The 23,109-nt window shown below is 42.3% G+C and overlaps 1 protein-coding gene across 4 annotated transcripts in view; it reads right to left on the reverse strand.

Annotated features, from left to right (window-relative positions):
* Positions 1-22,048, reverse strand: part of FNDC3A (fibronectin type III domain containing 3A) — a 113,153-nt gene extending 91,105 nt beyond the window's left edge. The window contains exons 1-2 of one of the 4 annotated variants that reach the window (XM_082767591.1): positions 21,891-22,048; positions 5,864-5,992 (exon numbers count right to left, since the gene is read on the reverse strand). In XM_082767591.1, coding sequence (XP_082623717.1) covers positions 5,864-5,965 — 102 coding nt within the window. In that variant the 5' untranslated portion in view covers positions 5,966-5,992; positions 21,891-22,048. The other 3 variants (XM_082767589.1, XM_082767590.1, XM_082767593.1) reach the window with 3 other exon arrangements.
* Positions 22,049-23,109: the final 1,061 nt, after the last annotated feature.

Consider the following 23,109-nt stretch of genomic DNA (forward strand, 5'->3'; position numbering starts at 1 on the left):
TCCAGGGTTGCTGCAAACTTGTGTCAGCAATTTACTGCTTTGCCTTGGAAGTGCACTGGGTGCAGTAGAAACTTTCCAGAACAATTTTACTTCAATCTCATATTAAGAAAACAACAGCTGTTAAAGAAAGTTTGAACTCTTTTCTCCCTGTTATCCTCTGTAATTAATTTACCTCCCCCAGCGAACCAGGACTGCCTGTATCTTTCCTGTCCAACCTCAATACACAGTAAACCTCAATGCAGTAGTTACCTTAACATGAAAAATCCCTAAGCACTTCTGTCCTCATACTGTGCTTTCTCAGCATCACTTCGATTTTCTCAACTCCTTATGGGTCTTCCCCATACTTCATCCCCATCCTTACTCATCACCAAGATTTAAGGAGTGCATTACATGTTAAACACAGCAGTGAGAAGGTGCAAAAATCAGCGTGTAATAGAGAGGAAGGAGCTAATGGGCTCAGTCTCCACTCTTCTCTTTTCCCAGTTTTGTCCTATGAAACTAGTAGCAGCTTCTGTGGGACACAAAAAGAGGTGGTCTCCCACCGCAGCACAGCGTAGCATGTGAATGCCAAAACAGAAGCTGTAATACCCAACTTAAACTCCCCACGTTTTCTGCCTGTACATGCACATTACTCCAACCTTGTGAATTGTTTCGTTTTAAAATGTGGTGGAAAGTTACAGCTTCAACCTGATCAAACACTTTCTACTATTTGAAGCATATGACCTTTCAGCTTAACATGTTCAAATATTTGTGCTGCTATTTCAAAGTTCTGCTAGCAGTTTAAACTTAAGTATTTGAAATAGATCTTGAAGATATGAACTGTTCTAGAAAAGTACCTAACAGCCTGTGCCTTTTTGGTAACTCAGTCAGTTACTGCTGCATCCAGTCGCATGACATTCAACACCATTCAGTGCTGGGTCCTGCACTTGGGTCATAACAACCCCACACGGTGGTACAGGCCTGGGGAAGGGTAGCTGGAAAGCCGTCCAGCAAAAAAGGACTTGGGGGTGTTGGTTGACAGCTGGCTGAACATGAGCCAGCAGTGTGCTCAGGTGGCCAAGAGGGCCAATGGCACCCTGGCCTGCATCAGCAGTGTGGCCTGCAGGACCAGGGAAGTGACTGTCCCCTTGTACAGAGCACTGGTGGGACAGCACTTGAGTACTCTGGTCAGTTTTGGGTCCCTCACAAGAACAGTATCGAGCTGCTGGAATGTGTTCACAGAATAGCTGGTGAAGGGACTAGAAAACAAGAGTTACAAGAAGTTGCTGAGGGAAGTGTGGCAGTTTAGTCTGGAGAAGAGGAGGCTGAGGGGAAAACCCATCGCTCCCTACAACTACCTGAGGGAAGATTGTTGGTCTCTTTTCTTAGGTGACACATGATAGGATGCGAGGAATCGGCCTCAGCTTGTGCACAGTGAGGTTTAGATTGGATATTAGGAAGAATTTCTTCTTGAAGGGAGAGGTCAAGCATTGGAAAAGGCTGCCTTGCGAAGCAGTAGAGTCTCCATCCCTGGAGTTGTTTAGGAGATGTGAGGACATGGTACTAAAGGATGCTCTTTCATGACAGCACTCAGTAGATCAGGCTGATGGTTGGACTTGGTTGTCTTGAAGGTCTTTTCCAACTTCAAGATTCTACAGTTCAACTGTGTTTTAAGTTGCATATACTGCATAATTAATTACTGTAAGATTTAACTTTACGTATGATGCAAGGACAGTGGGGGGTTCACTGTTTCACAGCTGAACAAGAAGTTCTAAGATACAGCCAATGTTTAATATAGAAAATACCGACATATAAACAAAATTATTTCAATTAAGATTTCTCTACTAGACTTTCAGTACTTTTTCAGCCAGAAGTGACTACTACTAATTAGGAACACTGCAGGCAACTACATCCCATGGAAACTGAAAAACATACATTTATATACAGAAAGTAAAGCTCTGAATTTTAATTGTGGGAGCACAATTAAGTTCCACCAGCAGTGTAGTCATGTTGTAGGTTACACAATCCGACATCACAATGTTGTTACAAAAGGAACTGGAGATGCAGTTTTTGTAGTTTAAGCAAGTAACACCTACTGAGTATTTGTATTATAGCTAAGGAACTAAAAAAGACATTTTCAAAAAGATGAGCAACTCCATTGTGAAGACTAAAGCCTTCAAACTTCTTGTAACCTCCATGTAGAAAGAACAACAAAAAAAGAAAAATATCTAGGTTGAAATACTTTTCAAAACTCAGAATTGTACTGTTTTGTACTTCAATACATACTTCATATGAAACTGTATGCATACTGCTTTCACTAGAGTATAATAAAGTTATTTGTTATGCATGTATTATAAGATGCTTGTAATTACATAATGGTCTGGCTGCCACTCCTCTGAAATAAGTCTTAATTGGGCAACCTTGACAGAGGAAGCAGTACCTTTAATTCTGGACTGCCTGTGTTTTAGATACAGAAACCATTTTCTACTTAGTGATGACTTTTACATCACCAGATGTAAAAAGGGTTTCCAGTAAAGTTTCCTGCCACTGAATAAATGCATCTGCAAATTCTTCATGAGTCATGTATCAGATGCAAAGGAAGGACAGAAAACGAGTCATAACTTTCACTAGTCATTGTGGAACAAAGACAGTAGGCAACATTGTGGTATAACTGTTGGTTATGAAAAGAAAAAAATGACTTTATTGATCATAGGAATTCTGCCCAATACTTTCTGAAAATCTTTTAAAAAACAAGAAAACCCAAAGCACTAGCACTATCAGTTCCACAAACAGTATTCTTAATGAACAACTTTTTTTAAAACAAAAACCACCTACAGCATGTATGTTTTTCCTGTAAGATTAACAGAATCCCCCCAACTTCATTCTTTGAAGAAATTTTTTGCTTGTTTTCCACTTTTAATCTTGCTTAGTAGGAGAAAAAGAAGCAGCATTTTAATGAAAAAGTATCCCCAAAAGAACATTGAGGCACATATGACTCGAAATTCTACCCTGTTACAGAGGAAGTCTGACAGCACAGCTTGCTAGCCTTATTTTTGGAGAAGGCAGAACAATCACCTCAGTCACTATTATCTTTGAAAGGTCATGGTGATTAGGGGAGGTTCCAAAGGACTGGAAGAAACAAATGTCACTGCAATCCTAAAAAAAAAAAAAAAGGGCAAGGAGGAGGATCCGGGGAGCTACAGGGGCTGGTCAACATCACTTTAATCCCTGGAGAGATGAGGGAGCAAGTCTTCCTAGGAGCCATTTCTAAACACATCATGGATTAAAAAAGGTGATTGGGGGTAGTCAGCATTGACTCACAAAGGGGAAGTCAAGCTTGACAAATCTGTATAGTCTTCTACAATGAAATTACTAGCTTGGTGGATGAATGGAAAGCAGTAGATACTGTTTATCATGATTTCAGCATGGTTTTTGACACTGTCTCATGTAACTTCCTCATACAGAAGCTGATGAATTACAGATTAAACAGGCAGTGAGGTAGATTGAGAACAGGCTGCAGTGCCAGCCTCAAAGGGTTGTAGAACAGCAGCGCAAAGTCCAGCAGCAGGCCTTTTGTTAGTTGTCTACCTCAGCAGCTGGTACCAAGGCAGATACTGCTTCCTATCTTCACTGAAGACTAAAGTACACCATAGCAAGTTTCCTAGCAGTACAAAGTCAGGAGGAATGGTTGGTGCACCAGATGGCTGTACTGACATCCAGAGAGACCTTGACAAGCAGAAGAAATGGACCAGCAGGCATCCTAAAGTTCAACAGTGGGAAATGCAAAGTCCTGCCCCTGGAGAAGAACAATCCCATGCAACAGTACACACCATCAGCTTACTGACTGGAAAGTAGCTTTGCAGAAAAGGACTTGAGGTTCCCAATGGACAGGTTGAATGCGAGCCAGCAATGCACCCTCATGGCAAATGATGCCAACAGTTTGCTGAGCTGCACAAGGTAGAACACCACCAACGGGTCAAGGAAGGTGATCCTTACCCAGTCAGACGTGGTGAAACATCTGTAGTACTAGACCCAGTCCTAGGCTCCCCAGTACGAGTGAGACGAATGTACTGGAGAGTCCAGCAAAGGGCTACAAAGATGATGAAAGGACTGAAGCATCTGACGTGCAAGAACAGGCTGAGAGAGATAGGAGTATCTGAACAGATTGATACTCAAATCAACTCAAATCAATACTCAATCTGTTCAGATACTCTCCTGTTCAGCCAGGAGAAGAGGAGGCTCAGGGGAGGATCCTGTTATCAATATGTATGAATACCTGAGAGGGGTAATAAACAAAACATTCTTCTCAAGAGTGAAATCTAACTTCTAAATCTATCCTCTTTTAGTTTCAGTAGATAGATTTAGACTAGACATTAGGATGAAATTCTTCACTGTAAGGGTGGTGAGACCCTGGCACAAGTTGCCCTGAGAAGTTGTGGATTCCCCATCCCTGGAGGTGTTCAACACCAGGCTGGATGGGGTCTTGGCCAACCTGATCTAGTGGGTGGCATCCCTGCCTATAGCAAAGGAGTTGGAGTTAGTTGATCTTCAATGTCCCTTCCAACCCAAGCCATTCTATGATTCTATGATATGTACCTGAGAGGGGAGTTTCCTTCCAGCCTCAAGTAATCTGCTATACATTTATGAGAAGTTTTAAACAACTGTATAAAGACTATATACATACGGATAAAGAAAATAAACGTTTAGTTGAATGCTTAACTTTATTTAGGCATGCTTTACTCTCTTGTTTGCAAGGCTTTAAAATTGAACTTTTCAAGGCAGATCATGCAAGAAAACACTAACAGTTCTTTCCTTGCATTACTGCTTCTAAAATCCAGTATTTGAAAGCTGAATTGGGAGAGAAAGCAAGACTGAGCATTGTCTCTTCCTTTTGTTCTGGAGTTTTTTGTTTGTGCATTTATTAAAAGGGACTTATTAGTTTTCTATCTATTTAAGCTTCTACAATACAAAGATCTCACCACAGACCAAACCCAGTTTTGGGAACTGCTGCAATCCCTGCTCCAGTCTCATATTAGATCTGTTCTGTATATTTACCATACAAAACAATTCCCCTTGTAATTTCTTCTTCTGCATAAGGATCAAAACACAGGAACAGCAGACCATGAGCATTCCCTGTATCATCAAATCCAGTCTCCTGCTATAACAGGCAGTGATTTCAATCTGTTCAGATACTCCAAGACACTTAAGTTTTGTTTGTTTGCTTTATCCCTTTTCTCCCCTTAGAAGCTGTTCCAGAATTATGCTTCTCTTGGGCCTAAAATGTTCTCAAGTTAAAGATATAGAAAATATATGTTTTTTTCCAACACTTTTTTTTTTTTTTATCTCCCTCTGGAGCTGACACTTCTCAAGTGTTCCAAAACCACATTTGTTAATTTTTTCCTTAGCCATCAGCTTGACTGCTTCTGCCTATCAAAGTATAAGAAGTGTCCAGGCAGACACAAACAAACAAAAGCAAGTCCCGGCATTCAAAACACTCGGTTGTAAGGACGAAAGTCAGTCTAGAGGCCAAAGTTGTTAGCATATGTGTCTGAGCTAATAAGCTCTGTCATAAGGGGGGGCTTATTAAGCTCAACAATGTCACGTGACAATGTAAATATATAGCTTCTAAATTAAGACTCAGGCATTGCTGGACAGCTTGGCAGCTGTCTAGTCCCATCTTTCTATGAAAATGTTCTTTCAGAAGACAGGTTTTCTGCTTCATGCTCCTACCAAAACTCTTCCCTGCACTAGCTCTATCTTCACCTCAACCTCTAAAATACATGTACGACCAGAGTTGCACAAAAATAGGAGGCTATCTTTTACAGTGTCAATATGTCAATGACGCTGCTGGAAGAAGGAAAAAAATATACTGAAGTTTCCTTACCTGTTGTGCTCCATCCCCACTAACAATTGGGGAAGTTAGAAGAGGGATTTCACTACTTATAATCGAAGTGGTATCCAGTAACGGTGGGTGTTCTGCCATCATTGATGGTACACAAAATCACAAGATCACCTGCAAAGAAAAAGTTATTCAAATGGTTATACTATATACATATTTCTGAATAGTTATCCTTCAAAAATAGTCTTTTTTTTTTTTTTTTTTTTTTTTTTTAATTTAAGGTACACACACCTTTAAAAAAATATGTTTCCACAATATTCCAGCAATTACACAAACTGGAAGATGTTTCATGAACTAGAATAAACCGTGCTTACAGAGGGTAGGTTTAGACCCCCTCTAGTGGCTGGACCTTAGAAGAGCCATCACAGCCTTTTCAGTCAAGAAACTTTTTTAAATTTAAGATTATAAAGGAAGATTTTTGTCCAAGTTTGACCATCACTGGTTACAAAATGACTGTTGGAAAGATATGAAAACAAAGCAGTTGCCTTGGAAATTAGATATATAGTGTTCTTGTTTACGTGAAAGTGGTATAAACAGATCTAAGAACAGGGACAGCAGCACTATTTTTTAAATCACCAACCTACTTTTTCTAGTATTACATCAAACAAGATGCTTCTTTAAGGGACAACTGGTATGTCCAAGTGAGAAAAATTAATTAAAAAGTTTCCTGCACAATCTTACCATCTGTACTTAAAAAAAAAAAAAAAAAAAAAAAAAAAAAAAAAAAAAAAAAAAAAAACCACCTGGAATTAAAGCAATGTTGTTTTGATAAACAGTGGGCAACCTTTTAATAGCTTTACCGGTAATTAAAACTTGCAAGAAAAAACAAACACAAACAAGAGGTCCATGAAAGCAGTGATCCACTTCAACTCTGATGAATGTCAAGTAACAGAGAAACAGCTGAATTTTGCTTTCTGTTAGTATCCGTGACATGAACCAGCCATAATATATATTATGTGTCGGTGTAGTACGAAGAATTAAGACCCGAAAAGCTAAAAGTTACATATTTTTTTTCATGCAGAAGTATGTACGATGAAACTAATAAACTGCTTCTGAAATTCTATTTAATTTTAAAGTTAATTAAAAAAAAAAAAAATCAGATTTACACTGATTTAGTGTACTGGTCTTAACTCTGCCCCAACAAGATGCAGTACACCTAGCTATTGAAAGGGAAAAAAAATAATTAGATCAACAAGAATTAAGAAACTGATATTTCTCAGCAAAACAAAGACAGATGGAAAGAATTCACTAGAGGTGAATGATACATTCAGAATTCCCATGTTAATTACATTTTGCATCTGAAAACAGTGTTTAACATCAAATATATACATAATGATTAAGCTGAGAAAAAGCTTGCACTATTTCTGGAGTAGAACTGCCTCCCTTAGCAAGTACCTTCAGTTCTCTGGTGAAAAGAGGTAGGTACAATCTTGAAGTTAAACAGTCTGAGAGTCAGTAATGCTGCTGGCTTTCAGAGTTCTGCCTTGAGATTATCTGCCTAATGAAACTCTCCACAAACACTTCTAAATCTCTAACACAAATATACCATCTGTTCATAAACACAGATGCTTGCTAGTTACAGTATGTAACTTACTTTAAACGAAGAGATACCCGATAAAATTCAAGGGATAATACCAGCATAATGACTCCAGCACTAAGTTCTTTGATTGAAGAGCTGCTGCTACAGCTTACTACGCAGAAGGCATCTCTAAAACTGTCTCTACCCCAGCCTTTTTACTGCTTTTACATGTTTGCTCCTCTAAGGCAGATGATGTTACACACTTGCCATGGGCTGAAATCTGTGATACTGCACTGTCAGTACAAGAATACCGATGCAAATCAGAGTTTGCGTTTTCTGGAAAATGCATTAACAAAGCACAATAAACTTCTCATACAGCTATGCACACACACTGCGAATAAGCTGTTCCCATACTGAAGGCTGTCCCGCTATAAAGTTATGAATTTGGAAAGAAAGCATTCTGAAATTGTTTTTTATATATACATATAAAATTTACTTTCCAGGTCTAGTCTGCAAAGATTAAAGTTACCAAAAAAAACAACCCTATAGGTTAAAAGACTTCGAAACTGTGATTACTTAAGAATTCATCACCATTTATATCAAGTCATTTATAGCTGCTCAGCCAGACTAATTAGTCTCCCAAGCAATGAGGACAGTTTTATATTCCTACCTTGCTTTAAAGGCTTTCCCACTCATCAAAAAATCCTCCAGGCTACAGTCAGTCCCCACCACTTCTGCAGGTGGCAGAAGGATGATGGAAGTTACTTGGATCATCTTTCAAGCTGGCAAGTTTGACGGTGCGCTTCCCAGGATATTATCCAATGACCATTTAATGTAAAGTGAACACAGCCTGGAAGCAGGGTTAGAATCAAGGCATCCCTTCTCCTACGATTATAGCTATAAACAGGCTTGCTCTTGTGCCATCTCTTAATCTTACAGGAGTGCAAAATACATGGAAATACCTATCCAGAGTGTCACAGACAAAAGTAATTAAAACACTCCAAACTAAGAGAACATGCTTCTAGACTTAGCCAAGCTTGAATTTCCCTGAGTCTAAATTGAATTAAGTTCATTTTTTCCAAACTACTTTGCAAATGCCTCTTAGATAAGAGAGCACTGGCCTCCTTCATCACACGCACAATGATTTTTTGACTGATTTAATAACTTACACACTCAGTGCAAGCACCATTTATTGAGCAAAAAATCAAAACATATCTATCAAATTGGACATCAATGAGAATTAACCCAGACCAACTCAGATATGACAGCTAATGACCACTTCTGGACATATGTTAAGATTTGGTCTCAGATTCATTGATTCACTTCCTCACAGGTGCTCAACAACTTGATTCACTCAAAACAAGTTCCTACAGGCACTGAGTGCTTGGGATGGTAGCACACAGACTTCAGTGCTTTACCTGGGGCATGGGTAAGTTCCATGTCTGGATCCAAGCGTTGGATTTATTCTGGAGATGAAGCACTGCTGCTCATTGATAAGCCCTGACAGGAGGTACCAGGTCATGTTATTCCTGACACCCTCTACAACTATAATAAAAGGACTACCTGTCAGGCTGTGTAATCCATCTTGAAAAAGAAGTAAATCAATGCTTTCTTGACAATACAATATTAGTTTTTCTCTGCAATGCCTCTGAACTAGCCTTGAAGACTGCAGACAAACCCAACACCAATGTGGGCCCATGCTACATGTACCATTAAAAGTCTTCTCTCCATCAGCGGTCAAGAGGCAGCAATCTGTACAAGTCAGTGTGCACAACCTTGTCAGTCAGTCAGATGTGGTGTGCACACCACTTGCAGGTGTTTTTTCTTTCGCTATGAGGACAAATGAGAACAGACAGGAATTTGAAAAAGAAGTGTTGTGTAGCAGAGGAAGGAGATGTCATAAAAGAAACCATAGGTTAGTGTCAAAATAAGCAGAAATGCTCAACAAACATATCTCGGATACAAAAGCAATCGTATCATGTTTGATGTAAGGGTATCAAATCAGAGCTTTTAAATCAACCAAACCAACTAGCTGGCATTCACAACCTCTGGAAGAGGAAAAATATCTAACTAGATCTTTGAAACAGACTTCCAGATAACGCTAGTCTTGGGAAAGTCTCAGAGGTCTGGAAGAAAACCAGAAGCCTTATGTTAAATACTCTACTGAGGGAGGGCAAATGGGACAATATATTCATGTTAGCCAATAGTGATCCAAGACCGAACAAGTTCACAGTCAAAACTGGATGTTATTTGTAAAGAATTAAAAGACAAGTATGATTGATGAAATAAATCTTATCCAATTAACTTGATGAGAATCTTCTGGTGAAGTGTGGCTGACAAAGGGACTGATAAGAGCACTGCTATAACAATCAGACCTTTTCTGGCATTTATGCGTTTTTCTTGAACAAAATCACTACATGGATTAAAACTGGAATGAGAGCCCTCGAATATTATTGGTAAATGCAGAATTATAGAGTGGGTGAGTTTCAGATAGGAAGGGAAGGTATTTGTTCTTGGCTTGTCATTGTAGAATGTGTCTTCAACTCAGCTCTCAGGAAAAAAAAGTCAGAAGGAAGTCTGGAAATGACAAACCATAACACTGATAAGAGACTAAGTCATTTTACTACACTAAAATGGCATGAATACGCGAAAAAGCTAGACACAACAAAAGGTTTTAATACATAAAGGTAAAGCCATTCTTTCTAAAAAAAAAAAAAAAAAAAAAAAAAAAAAAGTAACTCAATCCTGTGAAGGGTTGATTCTAAAAAGGACAGGATAATTAAAAGTAGGCAGCTAGAAAAACAAAAGCTCCCCAAAAGGCTATTAACATGAGTTATATCAACAGGTTAACCTCATTTAGCAATGAGGTCTTGAGGAAGACACACGAAAAGCAGCCTGCATTCAGACAAGGTAAGGCTGCATCCTACAGTCTGCAGAGCCACTATGAACAGCTCACTGGTCTTGTCAAGCTTTCCTGCACCACTAATGGACAGTAGGCAAGGGGTAAAACCATGAAATAAGGTAAGTCTAAGGACTTAAGGCCAACTGACTGCATCATACTTGAGGAAATATTAAAAAGGGACCCGACCAGGAAGGTGACACCTTAGATGAACAGGTAATACTGATGCTATGCACAGAAAAAGCTGAGGCAATTTTCTGTCAGTAGTGCATTAAAGGCACAGCTATTTAGAAACCCATACTGACTCATGCACAGCAACAACTGCTGCATGAATAGCTATCTCCCTTTTTGTCTTGGTACTGAATATACTGAATTAGTGGTAGGCATTCAAAGGGTAACACAGGATTGCTAATTCAGCTGACATTCTTCTTGCAGAATCCGTGCTGAGGCTGTTGTAGGATTCAAGGAAGGTGCAAGGCCTGAGTTCTCAACCACGCTGGGTACGTTTATTTTCCCTATCTCACAAATTTGACAACTGTGAAGGAGATTTTTCTGAAGGCTACCAGAGCTGAAACAACGAAAGGCATCTATACTGACTCTTGTAGAGACTCTGGGGTGATACCTGAGGAACCATTATGGAACTGATTGCACTAACAAGCCAAAATAACATTAAGGCTCAAAGACTTCAGTTCCACTCAATAGTTCAGTAGGCAAAGTATGCCTTCCTGAACTGTAATCGCAATTTAACTCAGTCCTTAAATACCTTCAGATTTGGTCCATTAACGTTTCTGTGGCATTACTTTTATGTTCTGAAGATGTACACATCTCTGCTTATTTCTCACTCATTCATTAAGGGTTAAGGAATATTGCACGGCTGAGATCACCAGGCAGCGCATTTCCTCTGCTCTTGAAAAAGATCAGCATTTCCATCTCCAAGAGTCTAGCAGCTGATCTTAACAACAGCCTCTGAAAGCACATCAGCATTCAATCAGCTGGATCACCAAGGTAAAAGAACATGAGTCAGCAGCACGCATCCTCACGGCACGCTGGGCTGCGATAGCAGGAGCACGGCTGGTGGGCTGAGTGAGGTGGCGGTTCCCAACCACTCAGCACTTACAAGGTGGCAGCTGGAACACCATGTCCAGTTGTGCTTTTCCCAATTAACTCCTCAAGAGAAAAAGCAAATGACAGACCACGAGAAGCTACAAGAACTGGAGATGACAAGGGGTCACCTACCTGCTGGATTCCACTACCTGAGGGGTGGTTACTCAAAGCCCAAATCAAACTCTTCCTGAAGGTGCATGACAGAAGTTAAAGAAGTGATGAAGAACTGCAGCACTTGGAAATTGTATCTGGCCGTAAGGTAAAAAGGCACAGTCACGGGGAGACCTGTGCAGTGCTGGCACAGGTTGCCCTGAGATGGGGCAAAATATTAATCCTGTAGACCAGTTGTCTCAGAAATGGGGTGCACAAGAAGAAAGTAGATTTGTACCATTAATAAAAAGATGTTTAAATAGTTTTTTCATCTTTATTTCATTCTAGGTGTTCTATAACATACATATTAGTACAGCAGTACATGTATATCACTTACATGTATATCACTTATGAATAGCTGTAACATCCATTCAGGGTGCATGTTCCAAAAAACTTGATGGGTGCACAATCAAGAAGCAACCACTGCTGCAGCAAATCAAAACCAGACCACACAAGGTCCTGATCAGGAGCTGAAGCACACAATCTCTGAAGGCCCTTTCTATAGTCCTATTTTTCTACAAATATCAACGTATTAGTCAATCAAAATATGGCACGCAATGCAAAAGTTACATGGTTTTCAGTAGATCAGAACCCAGAGAGCCACTCTCCAGTGGTTTCTCTGCTGCCTACTGATAGGGAAATTTGCATTCCTGCAATTTTCCTCGGTTTTTGTGATTACAGAGTGCTTCTTCCCTACCTACCTGCTTGCTACCACAACAATCACAGCAACTTTATGCCCTTTGACATCCTAATTCTGTCAAATTTAGCGACCAATGGATACAGTTATTATTGCAGAGGACTGCACACAAGGGCCACGATCCTATAGAGCATGAGGACAGAAGGTAAGCAGGGAAAAGACTGAAGTGCCTAACACAAAAAGGCAGAGCAGAAGGAACAGGCTCAACGAAATCAACACTAAATGTTTCCAAATCAGATGTTGATTTTAAATGAGAAGCGACAAAACCAGGGCCAATTCCAAGACTTTGTTGTCGGAACAGTTTCATACGTGCTTCGGCCTGCTTCACGTTACAGCTGCCAATTCGAGGTTGCCATGAGGTGTGTTTTCCCAGTGGGCTTCGGCAGAGCAGGTGTGCATTCCTTCCTCACCTGGGTTCTTCTGCAGCTACGCTCCCCCAGCAGCCACAGGCACGGAGAACTTCCAGTAAGGAGGAAAAGCCGCACTGCACAGGGGAGACAACGCTTGCTAGGCTTTGTCAGAGACCAAAGACTGAACTTCCAGAACCATAAAGGCCATAAAAACATCCCCCAGCCCCAGTGAAAGAAACATGGTGATCTTGCCTTCTCCAACATGAAGACAGCCGGGCACTTTAAAAATAAATATCTTGGAAAAGAGCTGAAGTAATAAAGCTGATATTTAGGTTAGAGCCTCACATCCGAGTGACTGCTCAAGATGCAAGCTACTGTTTAAACTCTTCCAGTGCTTTATGCATTTCTAAGTACTCACCATACCCATTCTTTAGTGCCTACTGGGAGATATGTTCATTCTTTATCATTTCCTACAGTCATTAAAAGATTTCACCTGCCTGCCAATTTGAAACCTGTAAGAATTGCTGTCCTCCCCATCTTTCCAACCAGCCAACCACTTCAGAAGTCGTCAGACAGGGTTAACAAATACAAGAGCCTAAGATGTACAAACATGCTAAAATGGGGGAAATTCTGAAAACAAAGTACACCAATACATCCCTGGGGTGAAGAGGAAAGAACAAAGTGTATGTGACAGATGTTAGTCATGTCACTGAATGCACGGCTGGAAAAAGCTCAGATACGGGGATGTTGCTGGTATAGAAACGTATTAGAATAAAATTACCCAGTGATCCATAAAGTTGCACCTGAGCTATTAAAGTTATGAAACAAACTGAATAGTTTGTTTCTAAGAATCAGAAGCTAGCAGAATTGCTTTAATTTCTTCTGTCTGGTAGATCTGCAATATTTTCTAGTCACATGTCTCCAGACATGGCAATTGTGGTATAACAGGGTATACCTTTTTTTTTTTTCCAGTTTTGAATTGATAATTTAATTAATACTCAATTTATTTAAAAATATGTGCTTTGCTTTTCATTTTTTCCTGTTTTAGGAAAGCAATTTCTGAAAAACTTGATAAAACATTTGATAAAGCAGAGAGAGTTGCATTTTTTGGTTAAATTATAGTGAAGTTGTCAGAAGAAAACCATTTTGTGAAACATGTCTACCTTCTTTGAAGAGATGTGAAACTTGAATGGCTATTCCCTTCAGTGTTTAAAATAACACAGCTGCAAACAGGCAGATACATCACAATTATAAAAGGTGTAGTTTTGTAAAGTCAATCAACAATGTCAAACTGACAATCACTGGAAACTGCAAATCTGAACAGCTGAAAATGAAAATACACTGCCAAGTGTTTTAATAAGCAATGGAATACCCCAAAGGAAAAAGAAATCTGTGGGAATACTCCACCCATAGCTTACAAGTGGTGTCACATACAATCACTAAAGGCAATTCCCAAAGAAATCCCAGAAATCAAATACATATCTCTGCTCATACTGTTGTTGCTGGAAGGCAAACACAAAGTTGTACAATGAACACAATACAATTACGGGGAAAATACTGATTTGTAAGCAAATGTCAGTTGTACTTGAATAGCCAAAACAGCCACTGGCTCCAGCTCCCTCCCAACAGTTACTGCCTGTTCTCATCAAAGCAGGAAGGGCAAAGCCACGCAGAACAGGTATAAACCTCAGTGCTGCAGGAGTTAAACATATTATCATAAATCAACACCTACTTCAGGTTACCTTCATGCTCCAGGTTGTGAACTGCAATGATTTAGGAGCAGCTTCAGGTGCAGTTCATGCATTCATGTCATGTGTTCCATAACCTATATGAGAACGCACGGTAGATACTTGGAAACACTCCAGCTGTTCAAGTTTAATGCATTTCTATTTATGAGCTAGCAGCTTTTGAACCTGAGCCAAACAGGCTCAGCTCTTATTAGCAGCTAATGTAGAAAACTAAACTTTTGAAGGTGAGGACTACCTAGGGAAGAGCTAGACACTGATAAATCAGTCACCTGGAAAGGGACAAGATGTTCGTGAACACTTACCACTTCTCACTTAGTCTGGCACTTGGATTATGAAATGCTTGATTGGATGTATCAAAAGCAATGCAACGGAGACTACCCAAAAGCACCACATTCTGGGTTCAAATGTTACAATTATTACATTCTTATTAAACCATCCACAGCCGGTATCTGGACGAACTACACATGACACGAAGTTACTGCAGAAGGAGAATTCAGTACTTTCCAACAATTTGTCCCTCCTTTCTCAAAAGAAAAAGAAGCTGAAACTGGTTGTGTAACTTCTGGGAAGGGATAAGCACAGCTGTATCACAAATCAGGAAATTAATCTGTTCCTTATACTCAGAGCTAATTTGATAGCACACATTTTAAATCAACAAGTGAATTGTCAGCACCAGAGTGCAGACTTGGCTTTACCAGATTCCCTGTTGCACCTCGCTTGTGAGCTGGAGCATGGCCTCCTCTGTCTTGCAGGATCAGCTGCCTCTCAGATATTCTTGGGAAGGATTCTCAAAAAGGAACGAGGCTGTAAGCTGTGCAGAAAATATACTACACAGTTCAAAGAAATCGAATGCAGTTCAACTTTACTTATGGTACGCCGGTCTAAACTACGTGGCTGTTTTTTTTAGCTTTACACTACTCTTCTCAAAAACTTCTTTGAACTCTCCTAGTTTTACTTCTAAAGCAGCTAAATTAGGTTCTCCTAAGATTCTGCCAGGACTGGATTTCCTTCGGTTTATTTTCTGAAGATCAGATGGGTTCAAAAACATCTCGGCCTTTCCCAGTTAAACAGAAACGAAGGCAAAAGTAATGGTTAAGTACATGCTTATTTTTTGAGAAAACAAGCGTGCTCCATGCCAAGAACCAAGCTACTTCCTCATTTGTTATCGACTCCCTTTTTCTGGTAGCTATGAGCAGCGAGGCCAAGTTTTCAAATAAGTTTTCATATAGTTCCTTTAAGGCAAACTAAAATCACACGTTTCCTTTCACTAAGGCGAGGTGAGTGGTCAGTGAGACGAATTGATTGCAGAGACAGCTGCCAGTCTTGGAGCTGCAACGAGGGCACAACTCAAGAACAACAAGCAGCAGTTTTTAAAGAACTCTTACGAAACAGCTTTTTCCTGCTTGTTCTGAAAAAATGAAAACCATGCTATCCAAACACAAGATGACATGGGATCAGAGGCCACAGCTCTAATAATTTAAAATAAGCGTGCACTGATTTTTTTTTTTTGGAAAACCTGCAGGTCTCTGCTTCCGTAAGGAACAGGATAATAACACAGGGCACGACAAGCCAAGTCAGGCACGTGGAAACTACTTCTTAAAAGTAAGAATACATCAAAAAAGGGTGTTGAGCCTTAACAAGTGCATCTGAAAGATGTTCTTTTATGAGGACTGACCGCTCTAAGTCAGTTCTGCTCAATAACACCAGCAGCTCCCACTTGCACCGCTACAAGCAACTGGCCAAGAGTACAGTGAATCAAAGCTATCCTCCGGTTTGTTACTCTTCAAGAAGTGGCTCTGTTTTAAGGTAGGTCAGTTGCCTGATCCATTTCACTACAAATAGATGCAAATGCATGCCGAGCACAGGAATAAGCAGGCAGAGAGGAACTGCTTGTTGCAGCATCAATATATAGCACTTGTGAAGCTACTGGCAACGATATGAGAAAGTCCATGGGCAGCCACCCTGGCAGGTGCTTCACTTCCCCAGGATTAAACTCAGCCACAACAGTGCTGAGACAGCTACTTGCATGCCACAAAACTAAAGCAGGGTGCTCCAAGCTCAATACACCTCAAGCTGAATGCGACTCTTGACAATTAAATGTGCAATTCATGAAAAGTTCTCCAATAGAGAACTGTGTGCAACTACTGAAGATGAAGACCACCAAAAGAAGAGCTTGTTTCTCAGATGATGCCAGCACTCCCTGCTCCCAAGCCCCACCTCACCCTCCGAGGAAAGTTTAGCCCCCCAAAACCCCATGGGACCTACCAGTTTGATTGCCCAACCATTCAGAGGACAAAGCAGTTCTTGGCTTCCTACTGTCCATGTGGAGTTGCAACACTGAATGGCTGACAATCCATTAACAAAAACAAACCCACAAAACTAGACATTATTCCAGCCTCATCTAGGACTAAGCGCTGTCAGCTGTCACTACTCACTTCTGCGGCTTCTTTCAGTCCTCACTCCTCAGGACTTTGTTTCAATGTCTTCGCACCAGACTAAGTGGGTGAAGAGAGAGTGCTCTGAAAGCATGGTCTTCTCTGTTTACTTTTCAACAGATTCTATAGGATTGGGTAACTCTTGCAGCTTGTATTTACTCCTAGTGCAGGAAGTCCCCTAAACAGATATACTAAAATATCAATGAATCGTTACCAGCCCATCCCTCTCCCATTGCCAAGACCTTGCAAGTCACCTGGTTTTGTTTTGGGTTGCCTTATGCTGGTACAGACGTTCAATTTTTGCTTACAGTTTAGTTTTCAGCTACAGGCAAACTTTTTTTGCACGTGCATTACAACTTGATTCACTGCCACCACCTACAAGGTGCCCGCAGCTCCAAAACAAGGCTTATCTCCCTGATGTTTCTGTGGCTTGTGTCTCAGTTTCCTTCAGTCAGGTCACCTAGTAGATGCAGTTTCTCCAGTTAAAGGAACAACAAACACTGAACAACAAAACCTTACAGTCTGCAAGTTGGAGAACAGGGATTTATTTTGTAATCCGTAGAGTAAGATACAGTATTGAGTATACTACATCAGCTAGAGGAAAACAGGAGCTTGGCAGTAGCTCACGCTTGTAGGATCTTATATTAAGTACAGCTTGGGCTTTAATTACCACAGAAACTGGATTTGCACTTTGGGGGAAACTCGATAGCATTTACACAGAAGTATTTACATACATAAATCATACCTTTTACATCTACTGTAAAGTAAAGCAAACAAAAATAAGTTCTGGATCCGTGAAGTTCATTTTCATCTGGAGTTATTCAGGATCAAACAGCATTAAGAATTGAGCTTCATGGTTCTAAATGCAACCAATGGATAAAAATCAAAGCGCATTCAAAAAGAACCGTCACGCAGAAGGTAAAGTTAGCATTGCTGTGCCACACACTCCTTTTCCCCCCTGTAACAGAAGCAAGTTACCATCCACAGCATAAATCTTTCTGGACCTTGTCACTTGCCCTGCAGACAGCATTTCCCAGGCTTTGATACGTAGTTATTTGCAATCATGGAGTGTATCGGTTCAGTTTTGTGATTTTTCACAGCTGTGAAACAGTTGTTGTTTTTTTTTGACACTACATTACAGAAGCCCATATGCTGCCAGGAAGTAGAAGGACTTGTTTTAGTGTTTTTGGAAAGCAGAAGAGATCTATCATATCTTAGAAAGTGCCTGTCTTCTCTCTTACTAATGGCCTGTAAGAATGATGTTTACTGGTTAAACTGGGATTGAAAACTTGAAGATGTTTTGACAGTTCTTTATGCCCAAAGTAATCAAGTTAAATAATTTTTCCATTACCTATAAATGATGGTTTGCAACTCTTTAATTTTGTCTTAAGTGCTTCAAAACAGTTCTGGAAGGAAAGTTGAGCAGGGGCAGGGTAAAAATATCAACATACCCTGCACTCCTGTTTAACTACTGCCCCAGCTCCTGCTGGGACTGTGTTTGGCACACAAGATACCAAACTGAAAGACAAAGTACCAGTGTTAACTTTGGTGATGTTCTGACTGTGGAGTAGTACAATTACAGGGCCAAGCATCCCAAAAAAGCCAAAGTTTCTTGGGGACCACAAACAAAGAGGGTGAAGTTTGTCCAGTCTGACTCCATTTGAGAGGCACTGTGAAGATACTGCCAAGGAATGTGCCATTAAAATTTTAGTAGAGGGTTTGGAAAGCACATGGATATTCCATTCCTGAAGTTCTGTAACAGTAAACAGAAAAACATTCTATACCAATTTATCCATGAAAAGTAATAACACAATCCTTTACTCAGTCATCCAGCATGAAAACACTAGCTACAAATAATATTTCACTATTGACAAAACGTCATAGCAAATTCTATTTCCATTTACATTTTGTTAAAGCCATCTATGACAGCTTATCAAAAAAGTCTTCAGCTTTTCGCTGGTTACAGGCTCAAGAGTACACGAAGGAAGCACAGCTGGAACAGGACCAGATCTTGGGGGCGTGGGTCAGACTTGAAAAATATTTGTCCAACCTGAAACTAAATGTAGATTGACTGGAACAATTAAAGATGACAACCTGCCAGAAACATGCGGTGCTATTAGGTGTTACAGGCACTTTCTAAGCATCCTTCTACCCCGTCAGCCTTACAAAATGCGGCCCCCCAGGATGACAATCCAAAATACCACCGAACATACACAAAACCATGAAACTTTAAGGATAGACCAGAAAAATGTTAGTAGTGTTTCTGTACTAACATCCAGTGAACACGGGCATTAAGGAAGCTCAAAGTTTACTGTATGATGGCAAAATACAAGCAAAAATGCTCGTCTCTGTAGCTCAGGAAACATTGGCCCCACAAGCAAAATAAACATTGTTTGTGTTTACTGTACAGAAAAAGCAGCAGTGTACGCATTCCAAACTATTATCTCTTCCCTGAGATACAAGCACTATCTTTTAGTTAAGCTAAAGAGTTGACACAGTCCAAGTCAAATCTATTTTTGCTAGATATGGTCTTACAGGAAAAGCAAAGGCTCGGTTCAACTCCTGCACCATAAACTGCACATGAGTTGAATCTTGCTACAAATTGCCTGGGAATTTCCCCAGGTCAATAGTCTTAAAGAAGTGGATGATAAAATATAGAGGTGTTATTGACAGATATAACTGAGAAAATCCAATTTGTATTTTAGATCATGGAAATACACCAATGAAACATGACACGTTACCTGTAGACATTTCAGCAGAGATTGAACTGGAAATCTCTGAACGATTAGAGGCTGGAGGTCAATAAAAGGTACAGAGATGCTGGAGGGGAGATGAGAATTCCTCGGGTTCCACAAGGCACCACCGCCAAACATCACTGGCTGCCTAGGAAGCAGGCCTGCAGCATCACAAAAACTGTCCTCTCCAGCACCTGTCTGCTGGGGAATGAGCAGGCTGCATCTTTGCCAGTTCCACCCACCCACACTGGGATGGGGAATGGGGTTAGATTATAGGATCTGCCACTTTGACAGAGGTATCAATGGACAAGCAGAACACCAGCACCTCGTACCTCCAAGCGCTCAATATTTCTCAAGACCAAGACATTTACAATAGCACGCACTATTTCAGAAGTGACCTGCCAGCAAGTTAAATGAGCTAGTTGCCTAAGAGCATTTAGATGGTATAACCATTTAGGAAAAAGTATTGACCGAGCTGAAAAATTGTACCTCTCCTGAAGTCAGGCCTGAAGGGTTTTGCTTCCCAATAAGTGCTAACACAGAAAACTGCAGAAGCACGTTCGGTGAAGTAGTTAAAGTTGCAATAACAATTAGGAAGGATCTCCATTAGGTATCCTGAGCCAGAACAATCATCATCATCATAACACTGAGTTAGCTGATGTAGGTCCAAATTCAAGCTAAATTAAATGGCCACAAGGCAAAGAATAACAAACAGAAGCACCAAGATCCACAGAACTCACAGCCCAAAGCAAATGAGTTATTAGTCTGAATCATAACTCAAGTTTCTGCAGCTCCATTACATTATTACCTATAAAAATAAAAAGCCTTTGAGTTAAGTCCACAAAGCAGTGGAAACTCCAAGTCTGAAAATGGTAGAAACACCACTAGGATTGAAATCTGGTAACTTCAGCACTGTACAAAGTGACCAGAGCCTCAAGCAACTCTTACACCTAGAGTTTGTCATACAGCAAAAAAGCCTCAGGTCTCCACCTGCTTTGAAAATCCTGAGGCACTCAGCCGATTTGGGTTAACACTATCACCTAGAGGAGTCAGTGCAGGAGTCTGCTCGAAGCAGGACGCTCTCATCCTGACCAAGTGACCTGAGCAACTCACTGCTGAGCGCTGGCCTTTCTGAGGACAGAACTCTCTCAACTGAGGCTTCATCACCCAAAATCAGTGCCTGATGGTCCCCACGTAACTGATTCTTTCCAAACTCAATTCCAACACTTAGTAGGAATGCCAGCTAGTAAGAACCCTCCCCAATTTGCAACCTCGAGTACCATACACACTCAGCTACCTCCAGCGTGCCCAGCCTTCTGCCCACCTGAAAGCTCACTACTTCTCCATTCCTCACATGGTCCAACTTCACGACTGCTTAAGCCTAGCTCCTTAGGAAGAAAGGTGGAAAAACACATTTAATTGATTACAGCGTGTCAGTTTTGAGGGCTGCGATCCACAATATTTCACGACAGGGCACATAAATGCGTGCGGATCCACATCATGGCCACGGCGACGTTTCTGTGTAATAGCCAAGGCTGCACGAAGCCAAAGTTGCCCATTGCCATAACAACACAACAGCTTCTTCCCGGCTGAGAGCTCAGAAGCTCGAGGCTGGGAGCAACGCTACCAAATCCTCGACGGCAAGAAATCCGCGAGGCTGGGTGGCGATTTATGAGCTATATGGCCAGGTTTGCGTTTGGTTAATTAGAGGTAAATTGTCAAAGTGAAGATGGTTTTGCAGGAATGAGGCGGCGACGCGAGATGCTCGGGAGCAACACCTGCCGTGCCGGGCAGCGAACAAACCGCCTCACGAAGATGATTTGAGGAGGTTAAGGCAATTTCCGAGCCCCCCCCCCGTGTTGTTTTTCCCTATTTCTCCGCGCAGCCCGAAACCCGCCGCAAAGTTTCGATTTTGCTTTCGCCGCCCGGCTGCCGGCGAGACAACGCCAACTTTCCGTGGGGTTTCACCACCACCCTCGGGGGAAGGAAGGAGCTCGGGGGTGTGCGGGGACCCAGCCCGGGGAGCACCCCACACATTTTGGGGCAAAAAAAAACCCGCAACTCCCGGCACCCCCCCCACACACACACACAGCACCGCGCTGCCGGCAGCCGCCGCCTCCCTCCGGGCGATGGAAAAAGGGGGTGGTGGGAGGGGAGGCAAGCGGAAAGTTTGTCCCCCGAGGGGTCGTCGGCACTCACCGCCATGGCCCCGCCGGCTGCCCCGGCTAACGGCTCGCTGTCGGAGGGCAGCTCCCGATGGCGCAGCTCGGGCAGGGGCGGCGCCGCTCAGCCCGTGGAAGCTTCCCCCACCCCTCCGCCCGCCCACTCCGGGGTACCTGCGGCTCAGCCCGAGCACCCGCCGGTGCCACCCGCACCTGTCAGCGCCTCCCGCCGCGGCCGTGGCTGCGGTTGTGGCCGCCGGGGGTGGTGCCGGTGCCGCCGCCGCCGCCGCCGCTTCCCCGCGGGCTCCGCGCTCGCCGCCGCCTCGCCCGGCGGAGCGCGGCCGCCATCTTGGTGGAGGGCGGGGAGGGGCCGCGAGGGGGCACTTGGCTGCGGAGCGCACTGCGCCTGCGCAGGGAGGGAGGGGGGGGGGGGAGGGAGGGACCGCTGGGGTGGGGATGAGGGAGGGGCGGGGCCGTGAGGGGCGGGGCTTGAATCGCGATGGGGGCGGGGCCTCGTCATGGGGTGGGGCTGGGGGCTGGCCCTGAGGTGGGCTCCACACAGAGCCAGGAAACCTTCAGGGTTGGGGAAGAGCTTCAAGATCACCTGGTCCAACCATCCCCTACCACCACCACCACCCACTGAACCGTGTCCCCAGGCACCACGTCCAACCTTTCCTCGAACACCACCAGGGACGGTGACTCCACCACCTCCCTGGGCAACCCGTCCCAGTGCCTGACTGCTCTTTCTGAGCAGAAATGTCTCCTCATTGCCAACCTGAGCCTCCCCTGGCACAACTTGAGGCCATTCCCTCTGATCCTATCACTAGTTATTCAAGTTCACTTTCAGCCTTTCCTTCTCAGCGAGGGGAAAGGACAAGTATCTCTGCCCATACCCACCCCATATCCACCATCCCCTCTGCCAGGAAAAAACACATTTTTTCCAGTCACTTTGCAGGGAGGACCCACCTTCCCTCAACACCTGCAATGCTCAGCCGATGTCCTGAATGCTAATTTGTGATTATCTTTCGCTTAACGTTTGTCCTTTCAACCATTATAGATTGAAATGATTTTCCTACAGTGTTGGGCTTAATGACCTTCTGCAGCAGTGGACTGAACAGAATGAGTTGCTTTATAAAGTGGTTTTGTTAATTTGCCTTAAAGTTCTCTGTTATTAAGTTAATAAGTTGTTATTTCTCTTGCATTTCATCAGTGCTGAAATTTTATAGCTTAATGGCTTTTATAGCTTAACGGCACACAGAAGATAGCCCAAGGGTGCGCCAACTGAAGTTTGCTGCTGCGAGCAAAATCCTGGTTGCTTGCTGCAGGCCCCTCTTCCAAAACTCATAATTTCACCCGTGAAACAGCAGCCGAGGCAGTGCCTCATCGAATCTCCGAAACTAGAGAGACTTGGGCCTGATCAGCGTTTGGATGA

Source organism: Aythya marila (genome assembly GCF_965140915.1).
Source record: "Aythya marila genome assembly, chromosome: 1".
Classification (NCBI taxonomy): Eukaryota; Metazoa; Chordata; class Aves; order Anseriformes; family Anatidae; genus Aythya; species Aythya marila.